Here is a 17,573-nt window from a genome sequence, read left to right on the forward strand (position 1 = left end):
GGGATAATCTATGGGTAATGATAAATGTGCCCCTTTTCATTACTTGGGACACCCAGCTACAGCTACAGTGTATATATGACTGCAAAGGGGCTGACGTACTCCACATTTAAGGAATGAAGTGACCTGATTGCCACATACAATGCAGCTAGGTGTCCCAAGTGATGAAAATGGGCACATTTATCATTTCCCTAATCTATTACAAGCATTTTGTGAACATGGGAGCAAGAAGTTGGAGATGAGGCAATGACAATGTAAGAGACCATTGTGAAATTTTTTTATTATCACGGTGAAGCAGTTAACATTTTCTAAGAGAAAAAGGGAAACTTTGATCTTGAAAACCAATCAATGGAAAATAACTTTGCTATGGTCGAATCATATCATTCTATTCTAGAGAGTCAAAGAAAGCAACTCCCAATATTGCAATTTGATCATCTCTGGTAAGTCCACAAGGAAGTTGGGATTCAAAAGTGAGGACAAAAAAATAGCAGGAAAGCAATCAAACCTTAAAATTAATTATCACAAACACAAGCAATTCCTCTAAGCACCCATCTTCCTCCATAAAAATAACAAAAAAAAAAAAAAACCCTATAAAACAAATACAAAATACCATCAAAATAAGTCAAATGTAGATTAAGAGCCTATTTGGATAACACCAGAATAATTAGGAAAGTAGTGTATCTCATCATAGTTAGATTGTATAGATTAGTTAGAAACTTAGGAAACAGTTGAACCAAAGAACTTAGAAAAACAGAAATAATACACAGCTATGGAAATAGTGAAATCTCCCCACGGTGTAAGCCAAGTCCTTTTCCGCCATCTTCGTTTTCTTGTCAACAGAGCCTAGAATTTTTGGGCCATTGGAGACCTAACTTAGGTCTTATCATTTCAACGGTCTAGATAAGCCAAAGGTGGGTCCCTCTTGGTAATAGCTTGTGCTTGATTGCATTGTACAAGCTTCCGACTAATAGTAGCACATTATAATTTTTTTTCATATACCAAACTCTTAATATTTTCTATAGAAATAATATTCCCTGAAAAATAAATTTCGAAGGTCTAGCAGGTATTTGAAAATCAGAGTAAAATGATTTTGGAAAAAATATTTCATTGGAAAATTCATTTTCCATGAAAAAAAAATTCAAGTATTTTCCCCACATGCAAACAAGAATACCAAAGTTATGCAATCTATTAATCTCTTTATCTATCCAGCTGTGCCATCATTACCATAAGTATGGGAGGCTAAAATAATAGATGTGTCCATACTTCATACAACCCTACTCCATGGGCACTCTTAGAAAGGAAGCAAATTCAGTGGCAAGCACCTCTCAAAGACTTTCCTTTTAAAAGAAAATTGCCTCTAATCATTTTGTCCAGATTCATGATTTTTAGAGAGAGAGAGAGAGAGAGTCCCCAATGGTGCCTCTAATAAGGTAAATGTGCATCTGAAGTCCACATCTATGATATGGATTGCTTGATGAGCATCATTTGGGTGGGCCATGGCCAATAATCAAATTGATTAGATGATCTTAACCATCTAACCTGATTAATTTTATGCACTGAATGTGGACTGTTGATTGAAATCTTGACTCATTGACGACAACCCATTTAAGTGGAAAGTTAAAGATCGTACGTCCAATTATGCGATTCTTGGATTATGGGCTCCATATGATCCGATGAGGGCCCACCACTTCAATGGTCCAGATCTTTTATCAGGATCGGGTTCCCTATAAAAAAAACAAGAAAAAATGTCCTAACTCCTAAGCAAGGGGTGCACTCTATTTGATTTCCTCCCCTTGTTTTGGCTGCTTCCACCCATTCTCTGTAGCTTTTCCATTGATTAAATCTCTTTTGGATAGATAAAGAGAGGATAGATAAAGAGAGGTAGTGGAAGTCTTTGCTAAATCCCTTTTTTTTGTGCAAAAGCATGTGAACTTTTCAATCATTCTCTTTAGGGGTGTAAACGAGCCGAGTCGAGCTTGGCTAAGCTCAGCTCGGCTCGTTAAGCTCAAAAGCTCGGCTTGGGCTCGAACCAAGCTCGGCTCTGCCAAGCTCGCGAGCGTTACCGAGCTCGGGTTATATTAAGTTCACACCCCTCATCTTCCCTGGACAGCCCTATCTAGTGTAATTTGACCACTTTTTTTACACTATGGGGGGTGGTCCTAGTAACAAATGGGGTTCCAAAAATGAAGTGACATATTTTGCCTCCCCCTTTCACTCTTAGATAACCCTTTTAGTATATATATTATTATATAATATATATATTTAAATATATTAAATTCTTAATGAGCCTTAACGAGCCGAGCCGAGCCGAGCCTGGCCTAAATCGGGCTCGGCTCGGCTAGTTAAGGATTCGAGCCGAGCTCAAGCGAGCTTCCGAGCCCGAGCCAAAATTGACACCCTTAATTCTCTTGCTATCTCTCTATCGTCAAAAGCTAAATAGACCGTTCGGTCGAAAGTGATACGAAAAGTCCTTCCCGTAAATCTCGCACATGACATGAATGATGTCCTTCTATAGTGTATATTACGTACATAATTATAACAGTAAACATATAGGAAAGTGGTATTGGCACCCACTCATCACATTAGAGAATGTCTCTGGCCCACTTTTCTGTAAAATGAAAGAATATTACCTCTCTCTATGTTTAAAAAACACCCACACCCTCTTTCTTTTCCCGTTTAAAAACCTCCCCAACTCGCCCTCTCTCTCATTCTCTCTACATGGCAAACCAAAGAAGTGATGGAGAAGAACAAGAAGCTCTATTCAATTCCTACCCATGTGCAGTCTACTACGTACAGAGTCCATCCACTATCTCTCATGCAAACAGTAGCGATTGTAGAAACCATGATTCAGCTCTGCTTTCTCCTTTCCCCAACACTACAAACAGATCCCAAGAAGCCTCTCGTTTTACTCTCTCCCGTTACTCTTCCTCTCGAGGTTCCAACAATTCATTCCTTCATGAGAAGAAGATAGCTTATGATCTCCAAAGCCATGGCAATGTCACTGAGAGTGGGGGAGAGAACTGTCCTCAATATGGTGGAGAGGAAGAGGAGGAAGATGTGGGGGAGGGGGATGGTAAAGGTGGGATTGAGTTTTTATCATTTGGGTACTCTTCTTCTTGCGTTTGTGTTTCTTTTCAGATCGTATGGAGGCTTGTGGTGAGTCTCGGTGTAGCTTTGCTTGTTTTCTTCCTTGTCACAAAGCCCCCTCCTCCCAAAATGTCTGTTAAGGTATGCCTTCTTTCCTCTTATATGATCAACCCTCTAATATCCTAACCCACTATAGATCGGAGGGTTAGGATCAACATAGCACAGCCTATTTAGGATGTGTCCCGTCTAATGGATGGTTTGGATCATCCTATGGTGCTGGCAATACTATACTTTTTAATAAAGTGAGGAGTGCCATCAAAATATCGTAGTGGTGATGTTGGGCGTAATCTAGATCCTTCATGAGAGGACCCTATTTTATAGATGGCATAGCGTGACCATCACTGACTTTGAGTGTTTCTAACAGTTCGATCATAATCCAGATCCTTAATCCGAGGGCCCTTATTTTTTTTCCTTCCTTGTTCATATCCAAGCCGTTAATTTAATGATTGGGGTCATCAGATAGGTGTGATTTTTTGGGTCATTACATGTACAACAAATGAATGGTCTAGATCACGTATAAAATGCAAAAGATTTTTTAGAGGTATCCGAATCCAACAGAGCTCCACAATCAATGGTTCCCAAAGAGGCCTTAATATCTCATTTGCAAATCAGATTAAGGGGAGTGAAATATTCTCCCCTCTTTTTAACTTGGGACAGTCCCTGTAGTGTAAAAGCGTAGTCATAATTAAATACGCTAGAGGGAGCTGTCCCAACTAGGCAGGTACATTTCCCTAAATTAAAACAAGGGAAATGAAAAATTCGCCCCTTCTCTTTACATGGGACAGCCAACTCCAGTGAATGGGGAAATCAGGCCTGTTGAATCCTTCCCACGTGAAGTACATCAGCCCATCAGCAGTCATAGATACACTGGAGCTAGGTGTCCCAAGTAAAAAAAAAGGGGCGGATATATCACTTCCCTTAAATTAATATTATTTGCAATTAAGTATCAATTTTGGGGGAATCAAAGAGGTCCTTACCCTATGCATGATTGTTACTTAAGGGTTCTCAGACCCTTGAATGGGGTCCATCTTCTTTCTTCTCAAGATTTGTGGTTGCAGATGGCGGGCGTTCGACAATTCGGGCTCGGTGAAGGGATCGATGCCTCCGGTGTTACCACCAAAATCTTAACCTGCAATTGTTCCATTGATCTCGAGGTTGATAACAGATCTAAGCTATTTGCACTTCAGATTCGATCCCCAATTATCGACATGGCCTTTGGACGCCTCAAGTTCGCAAGCTCGCAAGTAAAATTATTATTTTTATATTTATCTTCTAATAACCGCTTAGATGGAATGACACATGGAGACCACTAAGGCCTATTTTGGATTTTAAGAAACTAATTTCTAGGAATATTTTTTCTCTTGGGTTATGTTTCTTTCGACGTAAAATGGGCGTGAGACAAAATTTACATTTATTATTCCACTTAAAAATAGGGTAAATTTTGTTTTACACCCATCTTACATCAAAAGAAACATAGCCTTAGGAATATTTTTTGCTTTCCACGATTTAGATGGAAAATGGTATAGTTTTGGCTTATTTAGAGAGATAAAATCCTAAATTGAAGGTCCCTCTAAATAAAACTTACACCACGCTAGTTCCAGATATATAATATTTTGTGTTATCAAACAATAGAAAATAAGAAACTCTGAAAAAGTTTTTCCCTACAGGCATTGTTTGGCAACCTTGAAAAACATTCCATTGAGTATTTATAAGGCCAATTGTGTGAGAAAGAATTGAGAGGTCTGAGCAAAAGAAGGGCTAAAAATCGGGTAAAGAGTTCCTATTGAAAGTAGGTACTTATTTTCTTCTTCTTTTTATCCCCTTCCTAAGATCCCCCTCACTCATTTTTAGCCTCTTCCCAAGATCTCTTCACTCCCCTCCTTTTCTTCTCTCTCTGGTAACACAAAATTCCATGGATTTCTTCTTCACAGTCGCCAAACATGCCCTACACATTGTAATTTTTTAAAACCACTCACACCAAATTTTTGATATAAGATAATTACACCTAACCTAAACAAGGTTTATAAAAGTAAGAAAGTAATTTTCCCTTTTGTGTTTTCTTTGTTGTGATCTTGTAGGGTGAGGAATTATACGTAGAGAGTGGTGCTTCGATGACGTTCCGTCTATACGTAGGCGTACAGTCTAAAGCAATGTACGGGGCGGGGCAGAGCATGGAAGACATGCTAGAGTCGGGGGAGGGACTCCCTTTGATGATCCATGTGAGGTTGAGTTCCAACATTCCGGTGGTTTGGAGCCTCATTAGACCAAAGTTTCGGCATAATGCCCATTGCCTTTTAGTCCTTGATGGTGCATACGATTTGAAACACCACACCCAAGCGTACAATAGCACCTGCAGTACTATTTCATATACATGAGTTTTTATTTTCTACGTGAGAGTGAGAGTGCAACAAAAACAAGTATTTATCACGTTAGGGGTATTTTGGATATTCTGTAAAAGTTTGATACTAGAAATGGTAGTTAAATAAATAGTGAGTGTAGCTATTGTTTTGAAAGATAGTGAGGGCGTTTTGGTCATTTTCTAATTGGCTGTGTTATAACTTTTAATTCCCTTTTTTTTTCTTTTTTGATGGGTAAGCAGGGGTTAGGCAGGCCCCAACCAGAATTCATAAAAATGGCAAAAAGTACACTAAGGAGGGCTCGAAAGCCAACAATTTTAGGGGGGCAATCCAAGAAGGGCCCCTTAACAAAAAAACCCAAAAAATACAACATGAAAATAGATCGGAGCATCTAAAGTAAACTATCCCTAAAGCCAGGGGCGATGTCCACAAGAATAATCAGCAACCACAGGAATGGGGTACTACTCAGAAAAGCAAGGCAGCGGCTAGACCGATCCGGAATGAAGAAACTTGCCTTCCGAGCAGCTAACTTAGAATCGAATATAAGACTTCACATCAGCATACAAAGTTCCCCCTATCTTCCTCAAGAAAGGACAGAAGGGGAGAAGGGCAATCCACAGAGGTCATGCAAGAACCTTTACAGGGGCAATCAACTTTAGATAGAAAATCTGCGGCCCTATTTGCTTCACGCCAGATGTGGGATAAATTCCAAGAGGATAGTGAGGCTAGGACTTTTTTGATAAATTCAAGAGTTTGAATTTTGCGCTAAGAGCAGGTTGGATTTCCTAAAATTATATTCTTAGCATTTTTTGAGTCTGTTTCAATCCAGAGGTGCTGGATCCCTTGGGAGGAAGCAATTTTGAGGCCATGAGCTATAGCTTCGAGTTCAAGGTCATTGATGGAGCAGGCTTTTATGTCTAGTGAGTATAGGATTGAGGGGATACCCTTGCAATCTCGGAAAATCCCCACTATTGAAGCTCTGTCTTCTGAGATGAATGCGTCTGTATTCAGTTTAACTGAGTTCCCTTCAGGAGGAACCTAGCTACAAGTTTGAATAAGCTCCTCTTTCTGAAACAGTGGGATATTCAGGTTCATTGCAATCTGATTGTTTCTATCAGATTCAATGCCATTGAGATTCAGATTAAGTGTTCTGACTTTGATAAGGGAGAGGATATGCGTGAGTATAATCTGATTGTGCGTCTCTCTTTTCTCAAAAATTCTTGTGTTGCATTCCAGCCAGATGCCATAGATGGTAGCAGAAAATGCAATTTTCATTGCTATTGCAGATTGCCCCCTTCCTCTATGAGTGCATCTAACCCATTCCTCCTCAGCCAGAAGAGTGCTTGCAGGGTTCCTCCTGTGGGAAAACCTCCAGAGAATGGTTCTCCAGATCCAAGAAGAAAAAGAACAATGGAAGAATAGATGATCATGAGTTTCCTGAACTTGCTTACATAGGACACATCTCGAATCTCTGTTGGTACCAAGAAAAAACAAGCGACCAGATGTGCTGAGCTTACCTTGCAGAGCTTGCCAAGCTATGAGGCTGTGTCTAGGGATATGGCCAGGGAACCATATTGTATTTGCCCAAACAATTTTTGGAGATTTTGGTCTAATTTGATCCCAGGCACTGCGAAAAGAGAATATGCCACTGTTTTCCAGTTTCCATATGGGGTAGTTTTCTGTGGAGGATTGGAGATATATTCCTTCTTTCAGAATTTTCGAGTGATTATAGGGAGGATCCATCAGGGTAAGATCCCAGATGCCGTTGCTTCTTAGTTCTGCAATGGTAGACTGTCTGGGAATGTTGGTGAGGGATCTCCCCACAGGGATTTGGTAATCAATGGGACCATTTGGATGCCAGGATTGTTCCTAGAAATTTATGTCTTGCCCAGAGCCAATGGCATAACGGATATGATTTTTTGCCTCAGTTCTCACTTTGAAGATGCTTCTTGCAACCCACGATGGTTTAGAGGGCATGTTCATTAACCAAATGTTTTTCTTCTTTACATACTTCTCATAGAACCATTTCACCCAAGGAGTATTCCTTTGCTGAATAATGTGCCAGAATAGTTTGAGCTGAGCAGCCTTATTTATATCAGTGAGCCTCCGGATGCTAACTCCACCTTCAGATTTTGGCTTACATAGCGCTTCCCAAGCAATTTGGTGGTATCTTTTGGAAGAGAGGATCCAACCCAAAGGAAATCACGAAATATTCTCTCAATAGAGTCCAGTACACCAATTGGGATACAAAAAGCAGAAGACTAGTACAACTGAAGGGAATTCAGCACAATTTTGATTAATTCAATTCGACTTGCTCTCGAGAGGGATCTGTTGGACCATAGAGTAATCTTTTTCCTCACTTTAGAGATCAAGGGTTGACAGTCTTGAAATGTTATTCTGGAGGAGAAAAGTGGTAGACCCAGATACCTTATAGGAAGTTTTCCTTCATTTATCTAAAGCGCCCTACAAATTATTCGACGGTTTGAGCCATCTACCTCAGCAAAGAAAATTTCGCATTTGTTGAGGTTAACATCCAAACCAGTGCAATCATGGAAATACTCCATACATCTGTTAACTTCCTTTACTGCTTCCATGGAAGCAGAGGAGAAAATCATAACATCGTCAGCAAAGAGTAGGTGGGATATTCTGATATTCTTTCTGGCGAAGGGAGAGCATCTATTCGATGACAGGTGAGACCTTTCAAGAGTAACGGATAACATCTCCATCACTATGCCAAATAGGAGAGGTGATAAAGGGTCCCCTTGTCAGATACCATTTGAGGACTGAAAGTATCCTTTCAGAGAGCCATTTACTAACACAGAGAATGTGGGAGTTGTGATGCATTGATGAACCCACCTACACCACACTTCATTGAAACCAATCTTCTTTAAGAATTCAAGGAGGGAGTCGTGCGTGATGCTATCAAAAGCCTTTCTTAGGTCCATTTTGACACACATTGCATTTTTTGTGCCCTTCCGATGAACATTGTGGCAAAGATCGTGGGATAGAAGGATGTTGTCTTGGATTAATCTACCTTTAATGAAAGCTGATGGGAAGGACATATAATCTTCCCCATGATCCTTTTTAGCCTATTTGCCATCAACTTTGTAATTCCCCAAAATCTCTAGGGAGCAGTTTTAAAAAAGAAAAGGACAAGGTGAGTTAGTGCAGCAATCAAAACATAGTAGTGCATGTTACTCGTTTCCTCTATCTTTTTAATAAAATGACAAATACACCCCTAATTTTCTTTAGTACACTTGGCAACGTTAGAAAAGCTGTTTGGGACAACATTGACACAAGCCCGTCTTCATTTCCCTTAATTTTATCACCCAGAAAAAAATGAAGTTCCAAAATTCAATTTCAAAACCCTAGCCCTGATGCTCCTTCAAATCCCCAAAAAATCCCTCCAACCTTCTTCAAACCCTAATCTCATTCCAAATATCTCACAAAACCCCTCCAATCCAATCAATTTCGATCAAAACTACCGCAATCTCTGTCTTCTCCTCCAATCTCTCTCTTCCTCTAGATCCCTACCCAAAGGCCAACAACTCCATGCGCACGTTATCAAATCCGGCGTACAAAAAGTCACCCTCCTTTCAAACCACCTCATTAACTTCTATTCAAAATGCCAACGTCCTAATGATGCCCGCCAAGTGTTCGACGAAATTCCCCACAAATTCTCCACATCATGGAGCTCTGTAATCTCTTCTTTTGCGCAGAACGAGCTCCCAAATCTCTCCCTTGAATTCTTCCGTCGGATGATTGAAAATGGGATCAGACCTGATGACCATATTTTCCCCAGCGCAACAAAATCCTGCGCCATCCTATCGAGTATTGGGTCAGGCCGATCGATTCATTCCCTTACGGTGAAGACGGGTTTCGATTCGGATGTCTTTGTGGGTAGCTCGTTGGTCGATATGTACGCGAAATGTGGAGAAATTCATGATGCTCGTCGGGTGTTTGATGAAATGCCTGAGAGAAATGTGGTTTCTTGGAGTGGAATGATTTACGGTTATGCCCAATTGGGTGAAGATGAAGAGGCTTTGAGGCTTTTTAAATTGGCTTTGATTGCGGATTTGGATGTTAATGATTTCACTTTCTCGAGCGTGATTCGGGTTTGTGGCCATTTGACTCTTCTCGAATTGGGGTCGCAAGTACATTGCCTATGTGTGAAGACTAGTTTTGATTCCTCGAGTTTTGTGGGAAGTTCTTTGATTTCTTTGTATTCAAAGTGTGGGGTTTTCGACGAAGCTGATCGTGTGTTTGAAGAAATGCCCAGTAGAAATCTCGGTGCATGGAATTCAATGCTAATTGCGTGTGCACAGCATGGACATACGCAGAAAGCATTTGAACTGTTCAGACGGATGGGGGTCATTGGAGTTCAACCGAATTTCATTACTTTTTTGTGTGTGCTCTCTGGTTGTAGTCATGCTGGGCTAGTCAAAGAGGGTGAATTTTACTTTGGGCAGATGCATGAACATGGGATCGAACCTGGGGCTCAGCATTACGCCTGTATGGTGGACTTGCTTGGCCGTGCAGGAAAATTGCCTGAGGCTGTTGGGTTTATAGAGTCGATGCCAATGGAGCCCACAGAATCAGTGTGGGGTGCATTGTTGACTGGCTGCCGTATTCACGGTGACACAGAGACTGCCACTTTTGCGGCCAAAAGGCTTTTCGAGTTGGGTACTGTGAGCACTGGAATGCACATGTTATTGTCAAATGCTTATGCGGCCGCTGGGAAATTTGAAGAGGCTGCAAGGGCGAGAAAGATGATGAGGGACCGAGGCTTGAAAAAGGAGACTGGTTTGAGTTGGGTTGAGGAGGGCAATAGGGTTCACACCTTTGCATCTGGGGATTTATCTCATCCATTGACTAAAGAGATATATAAAAAATTGAAAGATTTAGGGGAGGAAATGGAGCGGGCAGGGTACATTGCTGATACAACTTTTGTTTTGCATGATTTGGATGGTGAGGAGAAGCAGCGGGCAATCAAGTATCATAGTGAGAGGTTGGCAATTGCATTTGGGCTCGTCGCCTTCGCTCCCGAAAGGCCGATTCGGGTCATGAAAAACTTGCGCGTGTGTGGAGACTGTCATACGGCAATCAAGTTTGTATCAAAGTGTGCAGCAAGGACTATTGTCCTTAGGGATAACAATCGATTCCACCGCTTTGAGGCTGGAGCATGCTCCTGCGGCGACTATTGGTGATGGGATTGTCATATATTGGATCCCCTTTAAGGGAAATAAAGGAGCAATTTTGAAACCAACCCTCTGATATTTAAATCTGGAATTTTATTTACATTATCAATCTGTAGTGTTCAAACTGGGAAAAGGGGTTGGATTTGTATTGAGGAACTGAACACTTGTTGAACTTACAGATTTGACCATATACTTGACTGCATTTTTTGGCATCTTCAAAGGGAGATTTTGCCATTGAAATGAATTGCACTGGGGATATATACAGCTTTGTTTTGGGGAAATAAACATTTATTCAAGAGCATGGAGTCAACTTGATGAAGACATCTGCACCAATGAATAATTCACTTTGTAAGGCGACTCGGCCGTTTATGAGGATTTTGTGAACTTGTATTACTCACTCAAAGGTGGGTGTTACTTGGGCTAAGATAATCCTAACCCAGAGTATTCACTATTTATCTCAGAACATGATGAGCAATTTGAGCCATCTTGAGTTCTTTTGGGGTGAAAGCTATTAAGATGGCAGACTGGCAGTTATATCCTAAACTCAGTTCCATCCAAAGTTTTTTCCAAAATGCCTCTTGGGTTAGGGACATTGAGAATACCAATCTTTTTAACATTTGTATGTTTGAGGACCATTCGAAAAAAAAAAAAAAAAAACACATTTATATGTTGGGGATAGTGTTACAGAAGCAAAAACTGTGTAGCATGGTTTGGCTAAATTGGCACTACGAACAGTTTCCTGCACTTCTGTTGGGAGTAAAGAAGAGGAGTTTTAATTTAGCGTGTTTTAATGACTTCCAAGAACCCCAAGTTCTTGCATCTGTTTCAAACATGACCTAAACTCTGTTTGGATTGCAATTTATATTCTTTTGGGTTTCCATGTTCATACAAATATTCTATAATTCTCTCTGCCATGGTGCTGTTTCTTTCCTTTATCATTTTCTAGGTCTTTGAAGACTGCTCTTACGGATTGATAGTTTTATAGGCACATCCTTGCCTAGGATCGGGGTCATTCTGTTCGTCCTTGCACTTTTTTCATGGCCAGCCTTATGGTGATGGGGATCACATCAGTCTTGCTCCTTCTGTGTTGGCCAATCTCTAGTCTGGTTTGACAAAAATAGCATCACACCCTAGTTCCTATTGATTCGGCCGGGAACACAGCAGGGACAGGTGGAAGCAGAGGCAGCTTCAAGATCAGAGGTGGGGGATCCATCCGACTAAGATATCTCTCTAGGGGCAAGGCTGGAGGTTTTTCTGGCTTATCCTCATCCAGAGAATCATCAACTTTGATAAGGCCGGTGAGATCTCAAGTGGCACTTTTTCGCCTTCTCTTCGCTTTGGACAGGAGCGCTAATAGACACAGCAAGGAAAGGGCGAATCATGTTGTTCATTAGGGAAAGAAAGATAGCACAACTTCACCTATTGGACCACCGGCGCGAACACAGTGGTATCTGACCAGGAACAGGAACCAATTCGAATTTGGATCTTGACATGTCGGTGGTTTCTGACTATAGGCATCTCAACGGGAAGTTGGTGGGCTCGACATAATTTTATTTCTTTCCATGATTTATAGGGAAATGATATGATTATGGTTAATTTAGAGAGAGCTTATCATTACATGAAGGTCCCTCTTAGTTAAAATTGAATAGGCTTGGTTTTTCTTAAATGGGAATTAAATAGGCATGGTTCAACTTATCTTTTTTCATATGTTTAAAAAAAAATAGGACTTTTACAAATATTTTCCTTTCCAAACTTTTCCTGATAAATTCATTCAGTTGCATTTTAAGACGAAAAAGAAAGAAAAGAGGTTTTAGAAATGTTACCCAACAAGCTTCTTTATGATCAAAATATCAAAATTAAATGAATGAAACTTAAGAAGGGTTGCCAAACGCAACTTACATTCTTTATCATTTTATTACGAGATTTGTACAATTTCTCATCAATTTCTCCTCATCATGAATGTTCGCAACTGCCTTCAGGTACGCATTCTCTAAATAAAATTTAAATAGGATGGTCAAGTTATATTTTTTCGTGTGAAAGAAAAGTGGGAAATTTTAGAAATAATTTTCGATTCCAAACTTTTCCAGAAAATTCCTGTAATCTGTTCACTTGTTTTCCCGGGAAAGGAAAAGAAAAGATTTCCCAAGAATTTGACGTGGCATTAGGAAAAGAAATCCAGGGAAACTGTGTAGGAAAAGGTTTCCCGCGCCTGTTCACGTGCACAGGAACTGTGCGGGAAAAGGTTTCCCGAGAAACTGCTTGCCCACCTTTTTTTCACTAATTTTCTCGGGAAAGCAAATCCGACCAAAATAGTGGGATTTGGTTTCCCACACTAGTGAGAAAAGAGACATTTCCACATCATTTTTGGCAATTTCCATGTCATTATTTGACATTTTCCACCTAGGCTTGTTACTTTCTCAGGAAAGCAAGTGAACACCAGAATTCTGTCTTGTTAAAGAAAAAAGAGGCTGTTTTCCAGGGATTTGCTTTCCCGGGAACGCAAGTGAATAGAGGCTAAGTGATTTCCACCGCTTACATTTTAGGCATCCCACCCCATTCCAACGATCTAGGCAAAGGAAAAAAAAGTATACCACCATTTAGTATACTTTTGTTTTGTATATTATTGATTCAATTAATTTAAGAATATTTTCGCATGCTAAGATCTAAGAGAGACTTATAACTGATTCATCATTCATTCTAATACCAAAATAAGGAAAAAAATATTATTTTGTGGGAAAAGTTTAATTTAAATAGTTTATGGCAGCAAAAACATAGTTTCAAAACTCCCCCGCGTCATCGTTGGCTCCCCCGAGTCGACTCCCTTTTACATTGGCCTAATTCTTGTCCGAATCTGTGTTTCGCCCTATAAAGTCAATCAAAACTCATTGGCTGCATTCTTGTCCGAATCTTTGTTTTGTCACATAAAGTCAATCAAGACTCATTTGACTCCCGAGTTATGACCGAGTCAACTGAGTAGTCGGCCACATCAGCAGAGTATATGACCGCGTCGTGCCGAGTCGACTAGGATTTGCTTTGGCCACATTTTGACCCGCATTTGCGTTTTGAAACAGAAGAAACAATTACCATTTAAAAAAAGAGAAACATTATGAAGGGATATCTCAAAGATAATATTTTAGAAGACGTTATTCATAATGGTCCTATTAATTTCTATCAAGAGATGATATGTTTTCTTGGAAAGTACTTAGACAACATTTTCTACGTATTTGTATTGAGGACTTGTTAAGAAAAGTTGGAGCTCTACCCCAAATATCTCATTCAATGGAAGGGGTTTCCATAATATCTTTGCATGGAACTTGAAGAGAACCTGTTGAGTTATCAATTCGCGATAGTCAAAGTTTCTCCAACCAGAAGGGAATTGACGCAGTCCACACCTATAAGTTCGTCATACAATAAATAAGAGAGAGAATGATCTTAGGAGAAAGAATTTTTTATGAAATTTGGTACTTTTTTAGCGAGATTTTTTGAATTTTATTGGATTTTAGAAATTCTACGATTTGGAAAATGAGAGGACTGTTTGAGGCTTGCATAGTTTCAATTTTAAATTGGGGAGGTTGAAGTTGGAGGATATTTGAGTGGTTTTCTTTGGAAATATTTTAGGATAGTTTTGAAAGTGCTTTAAAAGTTGGAAAGTGTTTAGGATTAGAAGTCCTTTCTTGGGGAAGGATTTGGAATCAACATTATGTTGTTTTTGTCCTTTGGTGTGCTAAATTGTATTCCATTTGTGGATTGAATCTACATTATATTGTTTTTGTCCTTTAGTGTCTTACTTCTCATGGTTTGGGTTTTAATATATGGTATCAGCTTTTACACATCAAGAAGTATATTAGAGGAAAACTTGGCACCGTTTCCCAGAATGAATCTAGACCTAACAGGCCTTGAACCAGTTTCAATGAAAGCTATATGTTGGTAGGCAAATCTACATGATCTACCAACCATGGACGTATCTTAATTCTTCTTCCCATCTACTTTATGTCTCTTCTCCGCATCTCAGTTAGTGTGGCGAAAAGAATCAAGAAGCATCAAAGGGACTTTTTGTGAGGAGGCAAGGATGAAGGTAAGAAAGTGAAACATTTGGTGAAATGGGAGTTTGTAAACTAAGGGCGGAAGGGGACTTGTTATTGGATGAGTTCAGTTGCACAATGTTTTTCTCAGCAAACAGCTTTTACAATTTAGGGAGGAGAAGGGTACTTTTTGGAGAATGTACACTAAAGGAAAAGTTGGGGTGTGTGGGAGTTGAGAGAGTTATGTAGTAATAGAGGCTCGAGGGCAAGGTGGTTGATTTGCCAAGGCAAGAGTAAGCTTTCATCCATTGTTAGAATCTGAATGGGCAGTGTTATTCCCTGCTATTCTTACAAAAGCAATTATAATTTAGTTAGGGAGAAAGGATCTCATATTGTGGACTGTTTTGAGAGTGGCGGGTAGGGTCATGTGGTAGTGACACATTAGTTAAAACCTTAGAAGAAGATGAGATTGAGTCCCATGTTGCATTGTTGGGCACATTAGAGAATGTGTATGTTTCGACACAGTAGATGTTGCTGCCATATGTGGTTTGCTGGGACATTTGGAAGGATTAAAACTGGTGAATATTCAAAAGCAAGTGATATGAAGTAGCAACTTCGTTTGAAATGCAAAATATTTAAATATTGCAAGAGCAAACAAGTATATACTCAAATCAAATAATATTCAAGCCAAATAAATATACAATGTTAAGAACAGAAGCACACAAATAAAGATATGAATGAAGTCAAATTAAAAATTTACCTTAGAAATACAATAGTTTCTGCTTCTGCCTCGGCCATTGATGCTGAAACAGCATACTATACAACTCAGACACACAGAAGATCTAGTCAGATCGTGTGCACTCGTAAAAAGAGATGATAACTTCTGTGGGGACCAAAGTCCCGGCTTAAGTTTGAAGTTTGATTATTTACACCGAAAAATCTCATATGTTTAGAAAATATTATTTCACATTATATTAATAAGATGAGTAAGTTGAAAGGTAAAATAAATAGCATGGTCATCAACTTTCGAAATTTGTAACACAAATAGATATATACGTCTGTGTGTGTGTGTGTTTAGAATAAAGCTTACCGTTATAGACATGTGCGACTGAATATGTTACTAAGTGTTGATGTTTGATCTTGTTAAACTATTATTATTAATTATCTTGGTTATGCAATGATTTCTAATTGTGTATTTATGTTTATTGTAATATTTTCTGAAGTTTCATTTTAAATTTTAATTGTTTTTAGGGTTTTAATAAATTTCTATAATTTCTACTTGATTTCCATACAGTTTCAACGCAAATGCATTGAAATCTCACATAATTACATTTCGCATAATTCTCTGTATAAACTATTAGAGGGCACCTTCTTACAGTAATTTTTCAGATAAATCAAACTAAAAAATGCCTATAATTGTGAAACATTAATATTTTTTTAAATTTTTTTTACATTTATAAGGTATTTAATATTAAATATTTCTAACCCTCGAACCTCTTCAAACACCAAACTAGTAGATAAATACGATATAAAACGCTTAAAACCAAAATCAAAGCTTGGGAATCCGAGATCGATTCGGCTGTAAACCGATTTCTCTACATCTGTCATGTGACGAATCAAACTGGAGGGACAAAATGAATAAAAAATTACAGAATACGAAAAATGAGGAATAAGGAAAAAAAAAAAAAAAAACTAAATCTCACTCGTCTAGAGGAGAAGGAAAACGGAAGGGATGAAGAGCTTGAGTCTGGGATTGAAAATCTCGATCTTGCCGAGCTAAAGGTGCCTTGAACAATACGATTAAAAAGAGCGTTCCTCATCTCTCTCTTTCTTGTAAACTCGTCGGAAAAGGGAAAAAGCCCCAAATGCTCGCTCCGATGAGAATGAGACGGAGAGAGTTCTACTTTCACTTTCACAACTAAATGCGTGAATTACTAGTACTGATGTCGGCAGGAACAACTATTTTTGATAACAAGGACGGGGGGGGAGGGGGGGGTTGTAATTTGTAATATAGGAGAACAGGTTAAAAGAATATAACCTATGATTGTAATAGTCATGTGGATATAAGTAGCCAACTAGTTTGGGAAATGGAGATTTTGGGGACACCCGTCTTCATGATTGTGAAATCGAAATCTACAAATAAAGGTCGCTTTGGCCGAGTGGTTAAGGCGTGTGCCTGCTAAGTACATGGGGTTTCCCCGCGAGAGTTCGAATCTCTCAGGCGACGAGTTTTTTGTTGCATTTTCCCTATTATATTTTTGATTTGATGTATGGAAAATTTTGATTCGGACATGTTTACTTTGGAAAATGAATTTTCCAGCGTCTGCTAAACTCATTTTCCATGGACTTTTTGGGGAACTTAAATCGACCCCCATATCTCTCTCTCTCAGCACTGCTCTAGAGAGAGGTCGATTTAAGACATATGGAGGTTGGTTTACCACTGCCCATTTTTATTTTTATTTTTTTTAATCATAGCAAAAGAGAAGAAAAGCATTACCAAGATTAATATACAAGATGAGAAATTATACCCGTCAAGGTGGTAAGGTGGTAAGGTGGTACGTCAGAGGTACCGCCCTTGATATTTGATCCAACAGCACCCTCTTAAAACGTGGTCTGCTGTTGGATCAAATATCAAGGGTGGCACCGCTTTGACGGTACTTCACGGTCGGGCATCATATAAAAACTCCAAGACGAGATAATTTTATGGCGGTAGAGAATCAAAGACGGCCAATTTTCCATGGATTTTTTACAAAATAGTTTTTTCATATATTTTCAACAAACATTGCAATCGTTAGAGCCCTAGAATTTCTTTCCGATGGAAAAATAATAGAAGGTGGGTTTGTAGGCTTAAG

The 17,573-nt window shown here is 39.3% G+C and overlaps 2 protein-coding genes and 1 non-coding gene across 3 annotated transcripts; all 3 read left to right on the forward strand.

The window, feature by feature from the left end:
- The first annotated feature begins 2,637 nt into the window (after window positions 1-2,637).
- Window positions 2,638-5,701, forward strand: LOC143860503 (delta-latroinsectotoxin-Lt1a protein). The gene is made up of 3 exons (XM_077371186.1): window positions 2,638-3,225; window positions 4,203-4,388; window positions 5,223-5,701. Exons 1-3 carry the CDS (start codon window positions 2,716-2,718, stop codon window positions 5,517-5,519), a joined length of 993 nt encoding a protein of 330 aa, XP_077227301.1. The 5' UTR covers window positions 2,638-2,715; the 3' UTR covers window positions 5,520-5,701.
- A 2,908-nt stretch (window positions 5,702-8,609) lies between these two features.
- On the forward strand, window positions 8,610-10,798 carry LOC143860508 (putative pentatricopeptide repeat-containing protein At5g52630). The gene has a single exon (XM_077371192.1). The coding sequence runs from the start codon at window positions 8,879-8,881 to the stop codon at window positions 10,706-10,708; it is 1,830 nt and encodes a 609-aa protein (XP_077227307.1). The 5' UTR covers window positions 8,610-8,878; the 3' UTR covers window positions 10,709-10,798.
- Window positions 10,799-16,866: 6,068 nt separating this feature from the next.
- Window positions 16,867-16,948, forward strand: TRNAS-GCU (transfer RNA serine (anticodon GCU)). Its single transcript has one exon. It is a non-coding gene; the product is annotated as a tRNA-Ser (tRNA).
- The last annotated feature ends 625 nt before the right edge of the window (window positions 16,949-17,573 follow it).

Source organism: Tasmannia lanceolata, unplaced genomic scaffold (genome assembly GCF_043159265.1).
Source record: "Tasmannia lanceolata isolate RefF3 unplaced genomic scaffold, GAP_Taslan_0.1 ptg000003l, whole genome shotgun sequence".
Classification (NCBI taxonomy): domain Eukaryota; kingdom Viridiplantae; phylum Streptophyta; class Magnoliopsida; order Canellales; family Winteraceae; genus Tasmannia; species Tasmannia lanceolata.